The sequence below is a fragment of the Triticum urartu genome, chromosome 3A (assembly GCF_056163025.1).
Source record: "Triticum urartu cultivar PI428250 chromosome 3A, HENAU_Tu73, whole genome shotgun sequence".
Taxonomy (NCBI): Eukaryota; Viridiplantae; Streptophyta; class Magnoliopsida; order Poales; family Poaceae; genus Triticum; species Triticum urartu.
In genome coordinates, this window is record NC_141875.1 from 76,024,429 (window position 1) to 76,047,204 (window position 22,776).

The 22,776-nt window shown below is 44.5% G+C and overlaps 1 protein-coding gene across 9 annotated transcripts; it reads left to right on the top strand.

Annotated features, from left to right (window-relative positions):
• The first annotated feature begins 2,329 nt into the window (after positions 1 to 2,329).
• On the top strand, positions 2,330 to 8,932 carry PLPB (PAS/LOV protein B). 9 transcript variants are annotated; one of them, XR_015618218.1, is made up of 10 exons: positions 2,330 to 3,130; positions 3,515 to 3,532; positions 4,336 to 4,543; positions 4,674 to 4,738; positions 5,454 to 5,533; positions 5,626 to 5,681; positions 5,776 to 5,860; positions 6,113 to 6,242; positions 6,966 to 7,116; positions 7,220 to 8,932. XR_015618218.1 is itself a non-coding variant. In XM_087546434.1 (8 exons), the coding sequence occupies exons 1-8, from the start codon at positions 2,596 to 2,598 to the stop codon at positions 6,266 to 6,268; spliced, it is 1,203 nt and encodes a 400-aa protein (XP_087402560.1). In that variant the 5' UTR covers positions 2,331 to 2,595; the 3' UTR covers positions 6,269 to 6,582. The 9 variants fall into 9 exon arrangements, 4 of the variants coding, with proteins under 4 accessions (XP_087402560.1, XP_087402561.1, XP_087402562.1 ...); XR_015618217.1 differs by having other exon boundaries at positions 6,988 to 7,116; XR_015618220.1 differs by having other exon boundaries at positions 2,331 to 3,130; positions 5,776 to 5,839; positions 6,988 to 7,116.
• Positions 8,933 to 22,776: the final 13,844 nt, after the last annotated feature.

Consider the following 22,776-nt stretch of genomic DNA (forward strand, 5'->3'; position numbering starts at 1 on the left):
GGAATAACTTAGCAAGTAACATAACGTATTTCAAGACAAGTTTGCTTATATGGCATATAGTTAATGAGGAGAGACGTGTTTGGAGTAACATAAGGGCGTGTACAATGCATAGCCTCAAGGTGATGCCTCGCATGCCATGTAGGATCAGATATGACGTAAAGTAGGTTCGGATAAGGAAGCGGGATCCTCTCCAGGAGGCGGGTGCTCGAAGAGAAAAAGTGTGGTCTAGTGACAAAAGCTGAAAAAGTTGGAATGAAAAGTAGAGATGCATGTGTATTAAAGTCTTTATTTTCTATTTCTTAATGAGGCCCACTAGTGGTAGCTTGCATTGGAGAGAAAAAATAAATGTGGATGCCTCAAATTACTTTTTATCATGGGGCATATGTATCCATATGCCACCATTGTACATGGGCATGTACAATGCATAGCCCCAAGGTGATGCCTCGCATGCCATGTAGGATCGGATATGACGTAAAATAGGTTCGGATAGGGAAGCGAGATCCTTTCCAGGAGGCGGGTGCTTGAACAGAAAAAGTGTGGTCCGGTGACAAAAGCTGAAAAGGTTGAGTGAAAAGTAAAGATGCATGTGTACTAAACTCTTTATTTTCTATTTCTTAATAAGGTCCACTAGTGATAGCTTGCATTGGAGAGAAAAAAGGTGCCTCAAATTACTTTTTGTTATGGGGCATATGTATCCATATGCCACCGTTATATATGCCCTAATATGTTACTGTAACATAACGCAACTCAAAGCAAAATAAGTCTATAATGTAATAAATGCTATCATCTATATACTACTTGTATGTTACTTTACACTATAAAGATAGTAATAAAGATTAGTGTCATATGCACGACACTATTCTAAATTACTCTCCACTATGACTAGCCTCATGCCCTGATGATGGCGAAACTTTGGAAAATTTGCGACGCATGACTTCATCTCCGTTTTGAGTGCAGATACAACCTCATAGTTTGGAATGCAGTGAATATGTGGCCCCGTCTTCATGATTTGCACTCCCACTCCTAGAGCAGCTCGTCTTTTCTCTCATAAAAGAAGCAGTCCATCTTATATCAAAGAAAGTGTTAAAAAACAACAAATAGATAGGCAACTAGACGTCAATGGTGGCAAGAGCGACGATACAAGGCCCTATTTTTTGGTCAGTACGCATTTTTGAACTGGGACGGATTTGGTACTCCTCCGTTCCCAAAATGTAAGCCATATTTTTTTTCTAAATCAAAGCTTTTTAAGTTTGACCACGTTTATATTATATACAAAAATATTAATATCCGTGAAACTAAATCAATAACCTATCTTTTTAGTTTTTAATTATATGTCACAAGAATATGTTACTCCCTCCGATCCAAATTAATTATGGTAGCTCTAGTACAACTTTGTTACGACAATTAATTTGGATCTGAGGGAGTATTACATTCATGCTCAAGAGAAGCTTTCAATGGTATATTTTTGTACTCATATGTTACTGATCAAATTAGTGAGCAAACATTTTATTAAAAAATGGGTGAGACCTATAAACAACATAGAGGCAGCATCAATAGGTATACCATTACAAATATTTTATTGGTTTAGTTTAGATATGTGTGAGACCTATAAATCTTTTATTAATCAAATTAATGACCAAACCTTAGATAGGACTTGGGTACAAATTTAATGTCAGATTTTGTATCATGGCAAACCGAATATTTTTAATGGCAAATTATGTTCATCAAGGATGACAAGTTTAGTTGACGAGCATGGCAAATTCGTCTTGGATTTTATTTTGCCAAGAAATTGTCATGCTTACTAACTAAATTTGTGATCACAGCGCCAATATAAATTACCGTGAAAAAGTCAGATTTGCCACGTCAAAAAAATCTGAAATCAGATATTTAGCGCTTCTGTAGATATATCATTAAATATATTTTGATCATGCATTTCTTTGCTAATATAGATTTTTTTTTGCGGGGTTGGTAATGTAGATACTATTAATTGCTCTCTTTGTAAACTTGGTCAGACTTAATTTTTTTGACTAGAGACAAAAACAAAAATCCAACTAGACCAAATTAACGTTCACTTTTTATTAAATAAACCCCAAAATAGTATGAGTAGAGCTTATATTTAGGGACGGAGCCACGGAGGCGCACACACACGGGCTGCAGCATGCGGCTGGCACCGGCAACGAGCCAGGCGCGGACGGATCGCCACGCCCGCATGCATTATCCCGGCCCCGCCGCCCGTCAATCATTGCACGCCCGCGGAGCTGCCGCAGCACCCGCACTCCTCTCCCTCGTACCCGCGCCCCCCCCCCCCCCCCCCCCCCCCCCGCACAAACCTCCCGCATCGCGTCGCGTCGGCATCGCTACGCATCACAGTCAGCGCGCCCAGCCTCACCTCACACGCCCCTGGCATTCGCGACCGGCCGACGAGACGGAGCTCCAGCCTCCAGCCTCCCCCGAGCAGAGCCGAAAAGGCCAAACAGAGCACGCGATTTTACAGCCCTGCCCCGCGCGGCCCCCCCTCCACCCGCGCAGATCTTTTCTCCTCCCCCGCGCCCCGCGCCGATCACGCCACCGATCCGGCCCCTTCCCGGCGGGGCGATGGAGGGGGAGGAGCGGCGGCTGGCGGCGTCGCTGACGGCGCGGTACTCGGAGTGGGTGCTGGAGGAGCTGGACGAGCTGCGTGGGAGCTTCCTGCTCACGGACCCGGCCATGCCGGGCCACCCCATCGTCTACGCCTCCCGGGGCCTCGCCGCGCTCACGGGCTACCCGCGCCGCGAGCTGCTCGGCCGCAACGCGCGCCTATTCCAGGGCGCCGCCACCGACCGCGCCGCCGTCTCGGGCGTGCGCGAGGCCGTGCGCGCCCAGCGCGCCCACCAGGTCGCCATCCTCAACTACCGCCGCGACGGCTCGCCCCACTGGGTGCTGCTCCACCTCGCGCCCGTCTTCCACGCCGCCGACGGCCGCGTGCTCCACTTCCTCGCCGTCCAGGTGCCCATCGCCCCCGCGTCGTCGCCGCGCCGTCACCCGGGCCGGCCCCCGGCGTTCGCGGCGTGCCGGGAGGAGGCCAGGGGCGAGGAGGAGCTGCCTTGCGCCAGCCACGTAGGGGAGGTGTTTGTGGATATCGATAAGAGAGGTCAGTTCGATTGGACGTGTTCATCTGTTACCATCACTAGTACAGTGATCATTTGGGAGTAAATTGCACGATAATAACCACACTGATCAGTGGACCAACCATTAATTGCCAGCGAGATCATTTACAGCACCCCGTGCCTCACTGCTCTACCGTGCCTTGATATGAAATGTATGCGGTAAACAAGATATGTATACAATTGGCCATCAACATGGCCTTATTTGCTATAATTTCTTTCCATATTCATGGTATGATAATTACAGTTGCGCTGGTTGTCTTATTCTTAAGTACTGCTCACTATGTGGCCTTTTTGAGTTGTTAGTTCCTTCTTGGTTCCAAGTTTGACAATAATGGTTACACTAGTCTTGTTTCTTTTACCATTTCCAGGTATGGAGACAAGAAGAAGTAGGTAAAAGTTCTTGTTTGAGTTGGTAATATTTTTGTTCGAATGCTGCATACATGATGCTTTTTTTGTTACTGAACAGACTGTATTTGTTAAACCGGTCTTGACAGAAACATCCGTTTTTGCTTACAGGATAGAAGTTCACACATTAATAGGCCAAAAAAAAGAGATCCATCCTGCTTTTGTAGGTCTAGAGTAATGACGGGGCAGACCAAGGCCCGCTTGGATTGAGTGTAAAATTAGTGGGATCCCTGGTATTTTAGCTCAAGTTTGAACTAAATACCGGGCAGCACACAAAATTTACATCAAATTCAAACAGGGCAACCCTATGCATACTAGAGTTGCTATATGTGTAAGAAATAAAACTTTCTTTCAGTGGTAAGAATCCGAATCGTACGATAAATACATCTATTCGAAATATATGCATGTGTTCTGTAGTACTCCCTCCGTAAAGAAATATAGGAGTGTTCAGATCACTACTTTAATGATCTAAACGCTCTTATATTTCTTTATGGAGGGAGTATTTAGCGGTGCAACCGTGTCGGAAATTGAGCTAGCTCTTAATGAAGATTCAGTTTAGGTAGCGAAACAACACACCAATCTAGCCTGAGTTTCCATTCTTATATATTAATACTGTCATGTTAGTTCATTGAGTCCAGTCTTGCAGAATATGGTGCCTTCTGCCTATTTGGATGTGTGGTTTATACTTAACCTGGCATTTTCACATTATGTTTTTCTCCCCACAAAATTAAGTAGTACTGGAAGCAGAAGTTCTAAATATGTTGTTGCTAGTTTAATGTTGCAGGGCTGGAGGCTGAGGAACCGCGTATAGCTAGCGGCTGTGACAAAGAGATGGCTCTAAGCACAGCAAACAGCATCTTCTCTACACTGAACCGCTATAGCAAACTAACTGGTTTGGTGGTTTGTGAGAGGAGATGTGATTCTGTTGGTATCCCAGCACTCAGCTCTTCCTTAAATCTCTCCCTCGGTAGAATCAAACAGAGCTTTGTATTGTGAGTTATTTGCATATTCTTGTTCATTTGTTTAATTGTCTTGGATTAATTCTGTCGTGTTCATAGTCTTATTTATGTTGTTCATGCCTGGCTTATTTACTAAATGCACTTTGATTTTCGATTTTAACAGAACTGACCGCCATTTGCCTGACATGCCGATAGTCTATGCTAGTGATGCCTTTCTATCATTAACAGGTACATGTTCCTTTATTATTCTAAATACCAGAGTATGTGTTCCATGAACTTTTATAAAGTAATCCATTGATTGTAATAAGGGGAATATATGATGTGCAGCTGTCTATGATCAGTATTACTTCCGCATTTCGACAGTTTGAGGCCTCTTAGCTCAAGTGGCTGAAACTTTTTTATGATCTAGGGATAGTGGGACATCTTGTTTTTTGGCATGTTTGCTGGGATGTTCTCCTATGAAATGCATATATTAGTTGAAGTGCAACAGGCTGAATTTCCACATGTTCTTGAGTTCATATGGGCATGATTGATGTGTAGCATTTGTAATTACTTTCTAACATTATGTTAGAAATGCAAAAGAAAACCTCTTCCTGACATATGAGAAACATATATAGCTGCTTGCAACGTGCTGAATCCTGGCGGGTTCTTGAGTTAAGCTGGGCAGGGTTGATGGGTTGGATTTGGAACTACCTTCTGAAATGATGATAAACAATGCAAGGTGGTGCCATCGGGATGGCATAGCATCAATTCAATGACTTCATGGTGTTTACATATTGGGTATGAGTAGGAAAATGTGAAAGTCATAGAGTATGGTTAGAAAGATCTAATAATTGTATCTCTTTGCTAAAACATACAGATAATGCGGGCAAAGATTGACCTTGAAAAGATTGTCTGTATGCAGGCAAAGGTTTCTGCTGTTCTAATCATCTTACTTATCCAGGTTACTCAAGAGAAGAAATATTGGGCTGTAACTGCAGATTCTTAAACGGTCCAGGTACTAGTGCGGAGGTTTTAGAGGAGGTGCGGACCAGAATTTCCGAGCTTGTTTGATTGCAATTTTCCTTATCAAATATGCTCACTTATCAAATTCCTATTTGAAATTGAATGCACAGATAAATCGGCATATCTGTCGTGAGGAGGCTTGCACAGTGCATTTGCTTAATTACAGGTGCGCATTTGCATAATATCTTAATTTAGTAGTTATCAGGTTCAGATTATGTAAACAACTTAACAGAACTCTTAATTGTTATGCTTCCTATCAGGAAAGACGGAAGTACATTCCGTGACCTGCTACATGTGTCTCCCATCCGAAATTCATCGGGCAAGGTTGGCTTACATCCTTTTCAGGTCTTTCCTGGAAGTCACTGTGCTTCTGATGCATCTGCCTTGCTTTTCTAGTAACGCTGAAACTGAATACTAAATGCAGCAAAAGTACTTCTGTAGCAAGCCTAAATTATGTGCTTAGTGTCTTCTGACCGTTCAAGTGGAAAATATTCACAAATTTATGGGATTCTTGTTCTTTTGAGCTTAAGTTGGATGGGTTCGAAATGTAGCAGTCTGATTTTGGAAAAAAGTTGGACTAATTATCACATTGTGCAGGTCGCATTTCATGTGTGGGTTCACCTTGATGAGAGCGCGAAGCATGATTTTAGTGGGTTGACCCCTGAGGTATGGCAGCTCGGTGCTGTTGGTGCTGTAAGAGTTGCAGTTAGAAGCCTGTCTGCGTCAGGTAGCCTGTTGAGACCGTCCCAATAGCGTTTTTCTGGTTTCTTCTTGATTTTGTGCGACGTTGACTTGCCAATGTTTGTATGTAAAGTAACTGCTTAGTGAAAGAGATTATAGTGCATATCATGGGAAAATGGTTGGTAAATACATGAAGTTGTTGTGAATTTTGTAAGTACGCAAAATGAAGGAAAATTGATAGGGGGTGGGGGGTGGTAGTAGTTCAATAGCTCTTTTTTTTTCTTGTCGAAAAGGGGACTACCCCGGCCTCTGGCAAACATGGGGAGAGTATGGTCCATAGTGTCAAAAAGGGCTTCTATAATGCAAAACATGGTCCATTTGATTTATTTTTTGCGCATAATGGTCCATTTGATTTGACCCAGCAGGGTCTGTTCTGGAAAATATTCTACTCCCTCTGTTCCTAAATATAAGTCTTTGGAGAGATTTCACTATGAACCACATACGGAGCAGTAATGAATCTACGCTTTAAAATGCATCTATATACATCTGTATGTGGTCCATAGTGAAATCTCTACAAAGACTTATATTTAGGAACGGAGGGAGTAAGTGTCATGTAAATTTGGTATGTAAATGAGTACACATAATTCATGCGACTGGGTCTGGGGAGTTGAAATATACAGATAGAGTTCTTTGATTTCGTAGTTCATTTTCCATCCTCCATATGCCTACTGCGAAAAAGGCGCAAAATGATCTATTTGATTTGACACAGCTGGTTCTGGCAAAATTTACAGTTTGTCTCTCTAAAAAAATGGAGCCTGTCATGTAAATTTCAAGGGAGCATTTCGTCCGACCTGCGAATTCAAGTCCACAGATTGAGAGTCGTCCTTTTGGAAAGAGGCTTGCATCGGCCACTGGCGTGCGTACGTGACCCGGCCCGAAAACGACTCCGTACTTTGTTCTGTTCGTAAAGCTCCAACAAGAACGCCTAATCTTATCTCATCTCATCTTGGACTCTTACGGCAGGTACACTGGCCCAACGCAGCCACTTCCGTCGCATTCCCACGCACGACGCTCACGATCGAGCTTCGTACCTTTGCTGCATCCTCAACCGCTCTCGAAAAGGACGAAGGAATATCTCATAAACACAGCCTTTTTTTCTTTTTGCGGAATATACTACTGTATCTCATAACACAACCTGACAGCAGACACTAAGCTGCCGAAAACCACCATAATTGTGTGAAGTAGCGTGGAAAGCCATCAAAACGCCAACAATTTACAAAAATCACCAAAATCTAGCAACATTTTTTTCCCAGAACCACTAAAAGGCCGATTAATCGTGTTTGATAGTGAATTACAAAGGATTTTTTTAACAAAAATGTAAATTATAAGGATTGGTCGACGAAATATGAATCGGAAAACTCGACATGTGGGAGCCATTATTAGGGTAAACGTGGCAGTGGTTGACGGCCCGTGCAAACAGCTATTAGACGGCGCTTCTTTGCCGCCTCTACAGTGCGTGCCCCGCGCCAGCTATCGGCTCCGACGGGTCAACCAACCGAGCATTGAGAATGGACCCCACCGGTCAGATCCGGTGTCAAAACACAGCCAACCGAGCAGTTAGTGGTTTTGGCTATATTTCTTTTACTGGATTTCGTGTTTTTTGCAAACTGTTACTACCGTTTTCGTGGTTTTTAATAATTTAGTCCACATCATTTTATTTAGTAATTGTTCTTGTCATCTGTGTATCCAGTTGCCACAGCGATCGTCATCCGGTTAATTTTGCTGACGATATGCAAGAAGCAGTGCGAAGGGGGATAGGTGACGTGACGAGAACCTTCCTCCGTATGGCCAATGGCATGAAATATCTTAGCTTAAGCTCATGTACGTGGTGGTCGACGAGAGAGAGAATTCCCTAGCGGGCAAGCAAACACGTACCACGCAGAATTTTTACACCACAAAAGCGGGAGCCGATCGAGCTCACAAGTCACAAATACTTAGGGTCCAGCGTTCCATCGTCGTCGTCGTCGTCCACGGCCCCGAGCACCTGACCCGGAGCTTCCAGGTGCTCGGTCTCGTCGTCTCTGCCGGAGAAGCCACGGCAGGCGATGGTGACCGCGACCGGCACATGCCAGTGCGCGCAGATTCGGCTGCCGCTGCGGCTGCGCGGGGCACCGATCGATCAAATCTCCCGGGCTGCGGCTGCGCGCGCGTGCCCGAGTTGGACGGGAAGCCGCCGGTTAAGCAAGTAAACGGGGCTGTGAATTGTCCATTCCACTTGCCTCGCGCCACCGCCCACCGGAGTAAACGGCCACGTTGTCATCGTCCTCGTGCGCCACGCATGGCGCCTCCGGGTCGGGGTGCGGGGCAGACTACACTGCCATAGACAGCTACTCCTCGCGGTACATTTTTCGGGTTCAGCCAGTTCCCACGGCACTCGCCGCACGTGGACATGAACTAATCTGAACGAGACACGTGCCGACGCTTTTTTCTCTTTATTTTCTCAACGCTAGCGTGGCGTTGCGGAGCACTCTAGCTCAGGACACCACATGCATGTCGATTTCATGGGGTACATGCTAATTCCACGTTTTCTTTACGGTGGTGCATGTACCATGTACACGTAGATTCATGGTGGCTGCGCAAATTATGCCAAATATAAGTCTTTGTAGAGATTTTATTATGGACTACATATGGATATATGTAGATGCATCTTAAAGTATAAATTCACTCATTTTGCTCTGTATGAAGCTCATACCGAAATTTCTAAAAAAACTTATATTTAGGAACAGAGGGAGTATATCTTAATTTCAGCTACCTGTTTGCCTTTTAAAACAAATACTAGAATAAAATAATCGACTACTTGGAGAGAAGCACGGGGCAGGGACGTCACACCTGAACTCCCATCATTGATGCTTCCAACGTGAACTAGAAACTCACTTGGATGCATGCAAGGGCATGAGCTTTTATAACTAATCATTGATAATTCTCTTATGATGATTATATCATATCTTGGATACTTTTGCTCCCTTGTATTGCATCTAACCCCTTGTAGGTATTTGGATATATATCATTCCACAAGTTTGCTCTCAAAGTCCTATCTCGAAGCAAACAAATTTGGACCAAGTATCTTTATTTTTGGTGTGCCCAAGGAGCAAGACAACTCAAACATATATATCCTTTGACATTAATTGACTACATATTCCACTCTTGTCATTTTGGATATACGTGTTCCTTGCAAGACTAACCCATGTAGGAAGATGAACTACTAACAAAAAGGATTGCTCCCAATCTCACTCCATGAGCATCCACTACAAGTTCAACTACATGATGGGAGTCAACACCAAAACCCAATGTAAGTCTTCACATCTTAGAGAAGTTTTACTCAAAGACATGAACCAAAGCAACGCCATAAGAGGTGCATACATTGAAATGCTTAAACGAAAAATGGTAACCCCATTTTGAGCTTAACGAATATACTCTAATATAGGTGACCTAGTCGCCGACCCTCTTCCAGATGAAGTTCCTAGTGTCTCTTTTAGATTCTTTTTCTCGTTGCATTTGGTTGTTTTATCCCCTTCCATAAAAAAACTCCATCTAGATGCTCTTTTTTTTCTTAGCCAGTTTTCTTCTCCCAAATCAATTCATTGTAAATTCTATTAGAATTCAATGCAAATCTTTGTGAGAGCCTATTGTCTAGTGAGCTGAGTTGACAAAACCTTCTCTTTGCCTTGAACTCGGTACTTCCGAATAGAATCACATCGGCTTCACCAAAATGCAATTTATCATTGCATATATGTTCATCGGTTCAATCGAAGAGGACAAACTCAGATCCACTGATGTGATCAGTCTGTGTCATCTCCAACATAGACTCACCGACTGATCCTTCTTGGAGACACCGGTGTCACTGCATAAAGAAATTTCTGTCAAACTTTTCTTTGATTCTTTCTTCTCTAGCTCCACTCAATGATTCTTTCCCTATGCCTGCATCTGAAGCTAAATCATAGCTAGTTGCGCCTCTCGAGGACCATGCCTTCTTGATCAACATCCTTGATATTAACCCTTCTTGGAAATTGATGTCAAAGGGGGAGAGATATGCACACAAAAGCTCATTTACAAATCTCTTCTATAAAAAGAAATATCTTAAAGGGAGAGAGAGATGCATTTTATAAGAGGAGATGATCCTGCATGTTTCTAAAGAGGGGAGAAACATGTTTTTGATCCTAGTTGATCAAGTTATTTATGTGCTCTATTGTTACTTGTGTTTGCTCTGATTTATGCTTTGATTTTATCTTACCCTACCTACTCCCAATATCAAATTCTAAAGATTCAGGGGGAGAGGAAGCTCAAGTTTAGGGGAGAAAAATCCTTGGAACTCTATTGCAAATCTTGTTTGATCTTTTGGGGACATGGTTGCACCTAAAGAAGTATTAGCCTAGTGATACTCTTTTCTATACATGTCATCCCAATGTTGGTATTCTTGATGGTCTTGTATCTATTCTCTTTGAAGATTTTATCTTGTGTTATGTAACCCTGTTTTCTCAAGTGTATTTCTTTAGGAAATTGATCAAGCACCTCAAGGTAAGTATATGCATCACCCATTTGCATGATGATCTCCTGCTTGTTGCACATATTGTTTGCAAGAAAGAATCATGGACATGAAGACTCTGCTTTCTCATTCATTTGCTCTGATGCATATAACCAAGATACATGTAACACACTTCTGATTCCTTACTACTGTGCATCTATATGCCTAAGGCTACCATCATTTAAATGGTTGCACACTTGTAGGGGGAGCATATGCATGTTACATGTTCTCTCAAAGCTTTCATACATCTCTTGCAATTTATCTACTTTAAGCTTTTGATGTATGTTGTCATCAATTACCCAAAAGGGGAGGTTGAAAGCACATTTTCTCCCTTGGTGGTTTTGGTAATTCATGTCAACATACATATTGTTGGACTAATGCTTTTATCTAGTATATTTTAGAAAAGTTCAACATTGGCATGACAAGAAAATGAGGGTGTGGACCCCTTCAAAATGCTAAGGACATGGACTAGCAAAGCTTCAAGACTCTACATTTTTGGTTAAGTGATCCAAGATCACATTGAGTTCATAGGAAAGCTAATACTATTAAAAGGGGATGAGGTTTTTGTAACACCCCCATGTATTAAGCTATAGTAACCCCCCTTGATTATGTTAAGTCACTTTGCTTAACAGTGATTGATCATTTTGGTTCAAATCTCATTTCAAATTCCAGCTCTGAATTCAATTCAAATTTAAAGTGAGAATTTAAATTCACAAACATGGTTGGAAAATAGTTCATCATTTAGCAAATATTCCAAAACAAATAATGGTTAAGGAAAACAACATCACTTGTTTGCTCATTGGGCTCTAGCATTTAAAACACCGCCAAAACAACATTTTAAATGTTTTTCTAAATTATGAAAAATCCAGACTATTTCAAATGCCTCCCAAACTTTTTGTGGAAGTGCCTAAAATTGCAATGTTGAAAAAAATGCAAAACAAAAGAAATAAAAGAAAACATAAAATAATTAAAAAAAAGAAAAGGCACATGCCACTGTGCACTGGGCCTAGTGCACAATGCCTGTGTTGGGGATCGTAGCAATAATTCAAAAAATTTCCTACGTGTCACCAAGATCAATCTAGGAGATACTAGCAACGAGAGAGAGGGAGTGCATCTTCATACCCTTGAAGATCGCTAAGCAGAAGCATTGCAAGAACGCGGTTGGTGGAGTCGTACACGCAACGATTCAGATCGCGGTCGATTCCAATCTAAGCGCCGAACATCGACGCCTCCACGTTCAACACACGTACAACCCGGTGACGTCTCCCGCGCCTTGATCGAGTAAGGAGAGAGGGAGAGGTTGGGGAAGACTCCGTCCAGCAGCAGCACGACGACATGGTGGTGGTGGAGGAGCACGGTACTCCTGCAGGGCTTCGCCAAGCACTACGAGAGACGAGGAGGGACAGAGGTAGGGCTGCGCCTTGGGAGAGAGAGACTCGTGTGTTGGGCAGCCCCAAAACCTCCACTATATATAGGGGCAAGGGGGAGGGGAGGCGCCCTAGGGTTTCCCCTGGGGGGGGGGCGGCCAGGGCAGATGGGATCTCCCCCTTGGGTGATTTGGCCCCCAAGCCAGGAGGTGGGAACCCTAGATGGGGCGCCCCAAACCCCCTGGTCACGTGGGATTAGGTGAGGGGGGCGCACAGCCCCTTAGTGGGCTGGTTTGCCCCCTTCCCTTGGCCCATGAAGCCCCCCAACACTTGCCGGGGCTCCCGAAATACCTTTCGGTCATGCTGGTCATCACCCGGTACCTCCGGAACACTTCCGGACTCCAAAACCCTTCGTCCAATATATCAATCTTCTCCTCCGGACCATTTCGGAACTCCTCGTGACGTCCGAGATCTCATCCGAGACTCCTAACAATATTCGGTAACCGCGTACATACCTTCCCTATAACCCTAGCGTCATCGAACCTTAAGTGTGTAGACCCTACGGGCTCGGGAATCATGCAGACATGACCGAGACATCTCTCTGGTCAATAACCAACAACGGGATCTGGATACCCATGTTGGCTCCCACATGTTCCACGATGATCTCATCGGATGAACCACGATGTCAAGGATTCAGTCAATCCCGTATACAATTCCCTTTGTCTACCGGTATAGTACTTGCCCGAGATTCGATTGTCGGTATCCCGATACCTTGTTCAATCTCGTTACTGGCAAGTCTCTTTACTCGTTCCGTAACACATCATCCCGTGATCAAATCCTTGGTCACATTGTGCACATTATGATGATGTCCTACCGAGTGGGCCCAGAGATACCTCTCCGTTTACACGAAGTGACAAATCCCAGTCTCGATTCGTGCCAACTCAACAGACACTTTCAGAGATACCCGTAGTGCACCTTTATAGCCACCCAGTTACGTTGTGGCGTTTGGTACACCCAAAGCATTCCTACGGTATCCGGGAGTTGCACAATCTCATGGTCTAAGGAAATGATACTTGACATTAGAAAAGCTTTAGCATACGAACTACACGATCTTGTGCTAGGCTTAGGATTGGGTCTTGTCCATCACATCATTCTCCTAATGATGTGTAACGCTCCGAGACCGATGTGCCAGGTGCCCTCCAGTTATTCGTTGTTGTTGCCTTGTCATTGCTTGCGTGTCATGCATTGCATATCATGTCATAATGTGCATTTCATTTGCATACATGTTCGTCTCATGCATCCGAGCATTTTCCCCGTTGTCCGTTTTGCAATCCGGCGCTCCTATGTCACCCGGTGTCCCTTTCTACCTCTTTTCGTGTGCGGGTGTTAAACATTTTAGGATTGGACCGAGATTTGTCATGCGGCCTTGGTTTACCACCGGTAGACCGCCTGTCAAGTTTCGTGCCATTTGGACTTCGTTTGATACTCCAACGGTTAACCGAGGGACCGAAGAGGCCTCGTGTGTGTTGCAGCCCAACACCCTTACAAAGTGGCCCAAAACCCACCTAAACCCCTCCATCATCTCGGTCATTCGATCACGATCGCGTGGCTGAAAACCGCACCTCATTTGGACTCTCCTAGCTCCCTCTACCTATAAATATGTGATCCCCTCCGAAAATCCCGCAGTCCAAACCCTAGATCCAACTCCCGCACGCCGCCGAACATGTCCGTCCCGCCGCTGGACGTGTCCGCCGCCGCCGCCATGTCGTTCTGGCCAATAGCAGGCCGCCACGTCGCCTCCCCGCCGGCCTCTCTCTCCCCGCGGCCCGCCGAGCCCATCGCGGGCCCGCGTAGGCCAGCGCGCCAACGCCGCTCGCCCGCTGCGGCCCGGATCCTGCGCCGCCCGGCTCTCCTCTCCGCCGCCACCGTGCCGCCTGTGCCTTCGTCGCCCCGCCGCCATTCCACCGCTCGTCGCCGGCGTTCACCGGCGCCGCCTGCGAGCGCCTCCACCGCCCGGCTCTCCTGCGCGCACGCCGCCGCCGCAACGGCGCCCCCTCGTCGCCCTGCTCCCGTGCCGCCGTGCTCCGGCCCCTCACCTCCCTGCCATTTGGAGCTCGCCGGAGACAAACCCCGGCTCATCCGGAGCTCGCCGGAGCCCCGACCCAGGCCGCCGCCGTCGCCGGTGGACCTCGTAGCCGCTGGAGCTCCTTTCTCCCCCGCCGGATCCGACGCTTAGGTCCTCCTCTCCGGTCTCCTTCCTCCTCTCCGGCCAAGTCCGGCGACTCTCCGACGAGATCCGGCCCTGCCTCGACTTCTGTGCCAAAGTCAACCCTACACCCGGAGGGTAAAATTCCACTAAGTCCCCAATATTTTTGGCATTTTCCTCGCATCGTAACTCATCATCCGTGCCTCCGTTTTGAGCGTGTAGCATATCAAAATGTACGTCGCGACGAGTACATCATTTCATCTCATTGCATCATTTTAATTTGAGCTCATATTGATGCCCGAAATGCTGTTGGAAGTGGGCTATGTGAGTAATTTGTTAGATCTGTTTCAGCAAATGGCATTTTGTCATTTTTGCCATGATTAATGTGTGCATGCTATGATCCTGAGCTCTACATGTGTTTTGTTATATGCCATGCAATCTTTACAGTGGTGCTTACCGTGTATTTTTGTGATATTTGTGGTGACTAGCACAAGCTTGCAAAGTAGAGTAATCGGTAATGCTGATTTCAGGGACTTAGAATTTCACTAAGTCCTTGTCCTGATTTTGTCGTTATGCCATATGTTCATGTTGTTTCCTAGTGATCCGTGCCTCTTTTGAGGATAATCAGTAAGGATGTTTTGTTAATATTGTGGTTCTCTATCCATCCATGTCTTTGTTTGCATTTATGGAGCACTCTAGCTTGAGTCAATCGAGCTCTACTTTTGCTATATCGTGAATCCTGGCAGATTGTTGACTTGTTAGCGATTTTGCCGAGGATTTTGCTATTGATCCGTGCATGCTATGTTGTTGTTCTTGCCATGTCTAGCTTCTATGCCATGTATTCTTGATGGGTGTATGCTTAGTTTGTCATTCCATGCTCTGTAGTGAGTGCATCGAGCTCGTAAACATGCCTACTCGTTAACTGTTTTGCATGCTCCAGTTTTTCACTAAGTTTGAGATCTGTTTATGTTTTTTCTATGTTCACATGCTTGCAATTGTATTTTCCGATCCCTTTTGGCTCAAGGTCACTAAGGGACTTTTGTTAAGTGCTTTGAGTAGCTTCATGCCATGCCTTGCTTTGCCATGTTAAGTTCCTGTAGCATGTAGTTTTCATGCTCTAAAGTGTGCTTCCTGATGATAAATTCCAGACTTGTGTTAATTTCACGAAGTCTGAAACCTGTTATCATTTGCACTTTTGCCATGCTTGTTTGAACCTGTTAATGAGTGATTTATCCGTAGCTTAGTGTTCATCTTTTGTTAAGCTTCTCGAGTGGATCCCTGCCATGTATTTTGTTGCCATGTTTGAGTGCTGTAGCATATTTATCTTGTTGCATTTAGATGGCTACTTGCTGATTATCGCAGACCGGTGCCATATTTGTTTTGCTTGCCATTTCCAAAACGTGCATCCGATTCCGGTGATCTTTATATCGATTTCAACCGAAATCACCTCAAATTTCTAGTGGCACTCTTGGATTTCCAAGTTGAGGCCAGGTTCAATCATTCCTTTGCAAATCATGCATATGCATCGCATACCGCATCCCGCATATCATACCATGTTCATGTGTTGGTTGTTTACTATGTTGTGTGCTTCTTTCCGGTGTTGCTTCTTTGGGTTGGTTCCGGTAAAGTCACGTTTGTGAGGACCCGTTCGACTACGTCTGTTTGTCTTCTTCATGGACTCGTTCTTCTTCCTTGCGGGATTTCAGGCAAGATGACCATACCCTTGAAATCACTTCTATCTTTGCTTGCTAGTTGCTCGCTCTTTTGCTATGCCTATGCTGCGATACCTACCACTTGCTTATCATGCCCCCCATATTATTGAACCAAGCCTCTAACCCACCTTGTCCTAGCAAACCATTGTTTGACTATGTTACCGCTTTGCTCAGCCCCTCTTATAGCGTTGTTAGTTGCAGGTGAAGATGGGAGCTTGTTCCATGTTTGGAACATGAATATTTTGTTGGGATATCACAATATCTCTTATTTAATTAATGCATCTATATACTTGGTAAAGGGTGGAAGGCTCGACCTTATGCCGGGTGTTTTGTTCCACTCTTGCTGCCCTAGTTTCCGTCATATCGGTGTTATGTTCCCGGATTTTGCGTTCCTTACGCGGTTGGGTTATAATGGGAACCCCTTGACAGTTCGCCTTGAATAAAACTCTTCCAGCAAGGTCCAACATTGGTTTTATCATTTGCCACCTAGGCTCTTTTTCCCTTGGGTTAGGCCAGCCCAAGGGTCATCTTTATTTTAACCCCCCCGGGCCAGTGCTTGTCTAAGTGTTGGTCCAAACTAGAGCCCCTTGCAGCGCCACCTCGGGTAAACTCGAGGGATGGTTTTATTTGTACAGATTGCTTATCCGGTGTTGCCCTGAGAACGAGATATGTGCAGCTCCTATCGGGATGTCGGCACATCAGGTGGTCTTGCTGGACTTGTTTTACCATTGTCGAGGATGTCTTGTAACCGGGATTCCGAGTCTGATCGGGTCTTCCCGCTAGAAGGAATATCCTTCGTTGACCGTGAGAGCTTGTGATGGGCTAAGTTGGGACACCCCTGCAGGGTATTGAACTTTTGAAAGCCGTGCCCGCGGTTATGTGCAGATGGGAATTTGTTAATGTCCGGTTGTAGAAAACCTGAAGTTGACCTTAATTAAAATGCACCAACCGCATGTGTTACCGTGATGGTCTCTTCTCGGCGGGGTCCGGGAAGTGAACACGGTGTTGGAGTTATGCTTGACGTAGGTTGTTTTAGGATCACTTCTTGATCATAGTTCATAAACCGTTCTTTTGCCTTCTCTTCTCGCTCTCTTTTGCGAATATGTTAGCCACCATATATGCTAGTCGCTTGCTGCAGCTCCACCTCATATCTTTACCTTACCCATAAGCTTAAATAGTCTTGATCGCGAGGGTGTGAGATTGCTGAGTCCCCGTGGCTCACAGATACTTCCAAAACCAGTTTGCAGGTGCCGATGTTACCGAGCAGGTGACGCAACCAAGCTCAGGAGGAGCTCGATGAAGATCTCGTCCTTTGTGTCATTTCGTTATAGTTGATCAGTAGTGGAGCCCAGTCGGGTCGATCGGGGATCTGTGTAGCATTTGGGTAGTCTTCTTTTATTTGGGTTCCGTAGTCGGACCTTGATTGTATTTGGATGAATGTAATGCTTTATTCATGTATTGTGTGAAGTGGCGATTGTAAGCCAACTATGTAACTCTTTCCCCCATGTATTACATGGGTTGTGTGAAGATTACCTCACTTGCGACATTGCTTTCAATGCGGTTATGCCTCTAAGTCGTTCTTCGACACGTGGGAGATATAGTCGCATCGAGGGCGTTACAAGTTGGTAATCAGAGCCTTCCCCGACCTTAGGAGCCCCCTGCTTGATCGAATCGCTGGCGTTATTGAGTCTAGTAATGTTTTGAGTCATTTAGGATTATATATATCGGAGAGTTAGGAATTCTTCTTACTCAGTCCCTTCGTCGCTCTGGTGAGGCATCCTGACATAGAGTTTTGACTCTTCTCTTCTCAAATTTCACTAATTTTTTTTAGGATCACGCGGGTATCTTGGAATTGTTCCGATGGTTTTGTGACGAGAACATTGTTCTTTGTGCCTCCTGACATTTAGGGGTTGTGGCAGTGTCCCGGGGAGTTGAGCTTCGAGGTGTTGCCGTCACAATTTTATCGTTGCAGTTCTGGAATACCCGAGATAGTTTCGCCGACATCGAAAATCTCTTTTATGCAGTTGTTGGTGAGATAACCTCGACGCCACCCAGTACTGGGGCGGGAGTTCGGGAGTATTGCCATAACTCGTATAACGGATGCTTTTCGAAGGTTGAGGTAAATGATTTCCGAAGGGTTCTTGGTTATGTGTTGAAGGATGGATACAACTGGATGTAGGATTTGCTTGTTTTGGGTGAGATATTATGCTTCCCCTGTATCCCCAACACCTGATTGCATAACCGGAAAATTTCGGGAGTTTATAAGTGGGAATTTAAGTAGCTCTTAGGATATCTTTCCGACAGATGTATGATATGAAATTGGGATTCGACGTCTAGTGGTCCGCCTATCCAAGGTTGGTTTTACAGTGGTCTCGTTGTGTCTTAAAGAGTCCTTGGCTATGCCGATTTAGGGATGCTTCGTATGTCATGTGCACTGCCTTGTACATGATGGTGCTCTACGATCGAGCCCGTGTAGGCCCTACCACGAAAACTTCGGACGAAATCTCTATCATATGTTTGTTCTGGCTTATTCTGCAAGCCAATTCTTTGTTTTGTTTTGAGTTGTGGTATTCGAGTTGCTTCGAAGTCAAATGTTGATTCCATACCTGTTCCTAAGCGGCGTTCTCATACTCTGTTGTGAATACTAATCCTTCTTGATAATCGAGATTGTCATGTAAATCCTGTTCAACCGGTGTGTTTCTCTTCAAGTGGATCCGATCATTTCAACATCCGCAAGATCAAGTATCAGTTCTTCTCAACGGTGTTTGTTTCATCCGTCTCCAAGTTGCCTTTGCTTTTCCCGCCCACCCACCCTTTTTCTTCAAGGACTCAGATTTCTCAATCAAGTATCATTTTATTGATGGAAGTCTCTCCATTCTTTTCCTTCAATGTTCTTATCCGGTGATTCTCATGAAGATTCTAACGAAACCTCAAGTTCATCATTATTCATTCTCTTTCTTATCCGGTGGAACTAATTCAAGCTTTGTTGATCATATCCTTCCCTCGTTTCAAATGCCTTCTCATATCGGTGCACCTCATAATATTTCATTTCTCGATATTCAATTCTTCTGGAGTGCTCAAGATATCTCGAAGATTCATGTGTTCACTCTGCTTTCGTTCAAGCTTTTTTTCGAGGATGTTATCTCATTCAAGCCTTTTAATTCAACCGGTGCATTCTCTCTTTTAAATCGTTCAATGGTGTTTCTTTTGAGTGGGCCCTAACCCGCAGGTCCTTTTCCAGGATCTTACCTGACTCTTCTAATTCTCCCGGAGTTATTCTCAAATTCTTTTCCAAGTTTGACGTAAGAATGAATTATCATAAGTCTTATGTTTTTCTCCAAGATCGTCCACATTCTTTTCATCGTTGGCTCAATCTCTTCGCTTTTGATTCTTTCGGAGTATCTCAACAATTCACGGTGGTGTTTCTCGTCTTCACTCTCAACATTTGAAGACCGAAGAAGAGTTTTACCTCCATATCTTATCCGTTCTCTCAGAGATTCGTGGTTCTAGTTCAAGGCCATCCTCTCATAATTGTTTGATTGTGATAATTCTTTTCACCTATCCGGAGCAATTCAAGAGTCTTCTCAGTTTGATTATCCGGAGTCCATCAATTCAGGTGTATTCATTCTCAGCTTTCAGTTGTCATTCTCCAATCTTACCGGTGCATCAAGTGATCTCTAATCAGTTCGTGATCCCTTCGTTCTCATGTATCTAAATTCTCTCAAGCATCTTCGTTCATTTGCTAAATTCTTCCCAGTGTCTTCCTTATCTTTTCTTTGTTCATTTTTTAATTCTTACGGTGGTTCGCTCAAGATTCTTATTCCTTCATTTCTCATATCAATTTATTCGTTGTTTCAATTCTTACGGTGGTTCGTTGAAGATATTCCGAAGTTTGTGCTATATCTATCTTAATCCTTTCTACGAGAATAAGTAGTATGCCAAAATCCGTTGATTGTCATCAATTTAAATCGGTGAAGGATGATAAGCATAATGTAATTCTTATTCTTGTTTCATCCAAGTGATTTAATTCCTTATTCCGGAGGTTCATCAAAATTCTTGATTTCTTTTGTTCATCTTTCTTTTCTAGAGCTCCAAGTTATTTCAATTATATCACCATGGAGATTCATCTAAACCGTCGCAAGGCTTCGCTTGTGTTTTCAACTTCTCTTTCCGTTTTGATCATCCTTTTATTACCGGAGTTCTTCATGAAGGTTCTACATGAGGGTTCATCAAGGATTTATATTCCTTCTTGAAGTGTTCATCGAGATTCTTTTCTAAGGAGCTCAAGCTTTCTTCATCTTGCATCCGGAATGCAATTCTCTCTTCCGTATCATTTGAGGTGATAATATATCATTCTTCTTTCACAAGAATGGGATATTTTAAATCCATCAACCTCTTGTTGGAGTTATCTTGGGTTATGCTTCACCTAAAGCCTTCCCTAAGGATTGTTGCTATTTATGGTGCTTATAAATGATCCAAGTTCTTCTTTTGTCCTCCCGGTGAGATAGTTCTCGTCTCCTTGTCATATAAATCCAATCAAATCTTTTCCGTGAGTGGCAGAATTTTACCTCAGAATTTTGAGTTGTCTTCCATAAGCCCACAATAAGCTTATCCTTTCGTTGTTGGTTTTCCAACAACTCCGTTCGACCCTTCTCCTAAAGATACCTTTTAAAGCTCTTTTGTGGTAGAAGTGGCATTTTCTTCTCAATTCTCCTATTTCAATTATCTATCTTCTATTCTTCCGTTCCGGAGGCATTGTGATGTTGCTCTCCTCAACCCATCTTCTCGGATTGCCAGGACCATGTTTTGTTCGTGCTTATCCTTTTAACCGGAGTGTTGTGTCCCTTTTCTCAAGCTCTTTCATTTTATCAAGTTTTTCATCTCTTTTAAACCGGAGTGCGGTCCGAGATTTTTCCTACCCCTTGTTCCATTCATTCAATAGTTACGGAGGCAGTGTATTGTGATTTCATCAAGTATCTTCTCATCTCATCAAGTTGTTATTCAATTCTTTTCTTTTCAATCGGAGTGCTGCCCAAAGTTGTTTCTTCCTTGTTCCTCTTTACTAACGGAGTGTTTTCAACTGTGTTCTTCTTCGTTGCTTTCTTTCTTTCAATTTTCTCAACCTTTCAAGGTTCTTTGTTTTCACTCATTGGTCAAAGAAGCAACTTAGTTTTACCTCTTCTCTTTTCCTTCCGTTTTTTCCCTCCGGTGCCATTCTAGATCTCGGGACGAGATCCTCTCGTAGTGGTGGAGTGTTGTAACGCCCCGAGACCGATGTGCCAGGTGTCCTCCAGTTATTCGTTGTTGTTTCCTTGTCATTGCTTGCGTGTCATGCATTGCATATCATGTCATAATGTGGTTCATTTGCATACATGTTCGTCTCATGCATCCGAGCATTTTCCCCGTTGTCCGTTTTGCAATCCGGCGCTCCTATGTCACCCGGTGTCCCTTTCTACCTCTTTTCGTGTGCGGGTGTTAAACATTTTAGGATTGGACCGAGATTTGTCATGCGGCCTTGGTTTACCACCGGTAGACCGCCTGTCAAGTTTCGTGCCATTTGGACTTCGTTTGATACTCCAACGGTTAACCGAGGGACCGAAGAGGCCTCGTGTGTGTTGCAGCCCAACACCCTTCCAAAGTGGCCCAAAACCCACCTAAACCCCTCCATCATCTCGGTCATTCGATCACGATCGCGTGGCCGAAAACTGCACCTCATTTGGACTCTCCTCCCTCTACCTATAAATATGTGATCCCCTCCGAAAATCCCGCAGTCCAAACCCTAGATCCAACCCCCGCACGCCGCCGGACATGTCCGTCCTGCCGCTGGATGTGTCCGCCGCCGCCACCACGTTGTTCCGGCCAATAGCAGGCCGCCACGTCGCCTCCCCGCCAGCCTCTCTCTCCCCGCGGCCCGCCGAGCCCATGCTTGTGTTAATTTCACGAAGTCTGAAACCTGTTATCATTTGCACTTTTGCCATGCTTGTTTGAACCTGTTAATGAGTGATTTATCTGTAGCTCAGTGTTCATCTTTTGTTAAGCTTCTTGAGTGAATCCCTGCCATGTATTTTATTCCATGTTTGAGTGTTGTAGCATATTTATCTTGTTGCATTTAGATGGCTACTTGCTGATTATCGCAGACCGGTGCCATATTTGTTTTGCTTGCCATTTCCAAACCGTGCATCCGATTCCGGTGATCTTTATATTGATTTCAACCGAAATCACCTCACCTTTCCAGTGGCACCCTTGGATTTCCATGTTGAGGCCAGGTTCAATCATTCCTTTGCAAATCATGCATATGCATCGCATACCGCATCCCGCATATCATACCATGTTCATGTGTTGGTTGTTTACTATGTTGTGTGCTTCTTTCCGGTGTTGCTTCTTCGGGTTGGTTCCGGTAACGTCGCGTTTGTGAGGACCCATTCGACTACGTCCATTTGTCTTCTTCATGGACTCGTTCTTCTTCCTTGCGGGATTTCAGGTAAGATGACCATACCCTTGAAATCACTTCTATCTTTGCTTGCTAGTTGCTCGCTCTTTTGCTATGCCTATGCTGCGATACCTACCACTTGCTTATCATGCCTCCCATATTGTTGAACCAAGCCTCTAACCCACCTTGTCCTAGCAAACCATTGTTTGACTATGTTACCGCTTTGCTCAGCCCATCTTATAGCGTTGTTAGTTGCAGGTGAAGATTGGAGCTTGTTCCATGT

What these genes read in the sequence shown, in the direction of transcription:
- PLPB (XM_087546434.1), top strand. Translation starts at nt 2,596, where the DNA reads ATGGAGGGGGAGGAGCGGCGGCTGGCGGCGTCGCTGACGGCGCGGTAC. An exon ending in ATCAAACAGAGCTTTGTATT is followed by an intron (nt 4,544 to 4,673) that starts GTGAGTTATTTG and finishes CGATTTTAACAG; the next exon opens with AACTGACCGCCATTTGCCTG. An exon ending in GTGCGGAGGTTTTAGAGGAG is followed by an intron (nt 5,534 to 5,625) that starts GTGCGGACCAGA and finishes TTGAATGCACAG; the next exon opens with ATAAATCGGCATATCTGTCG.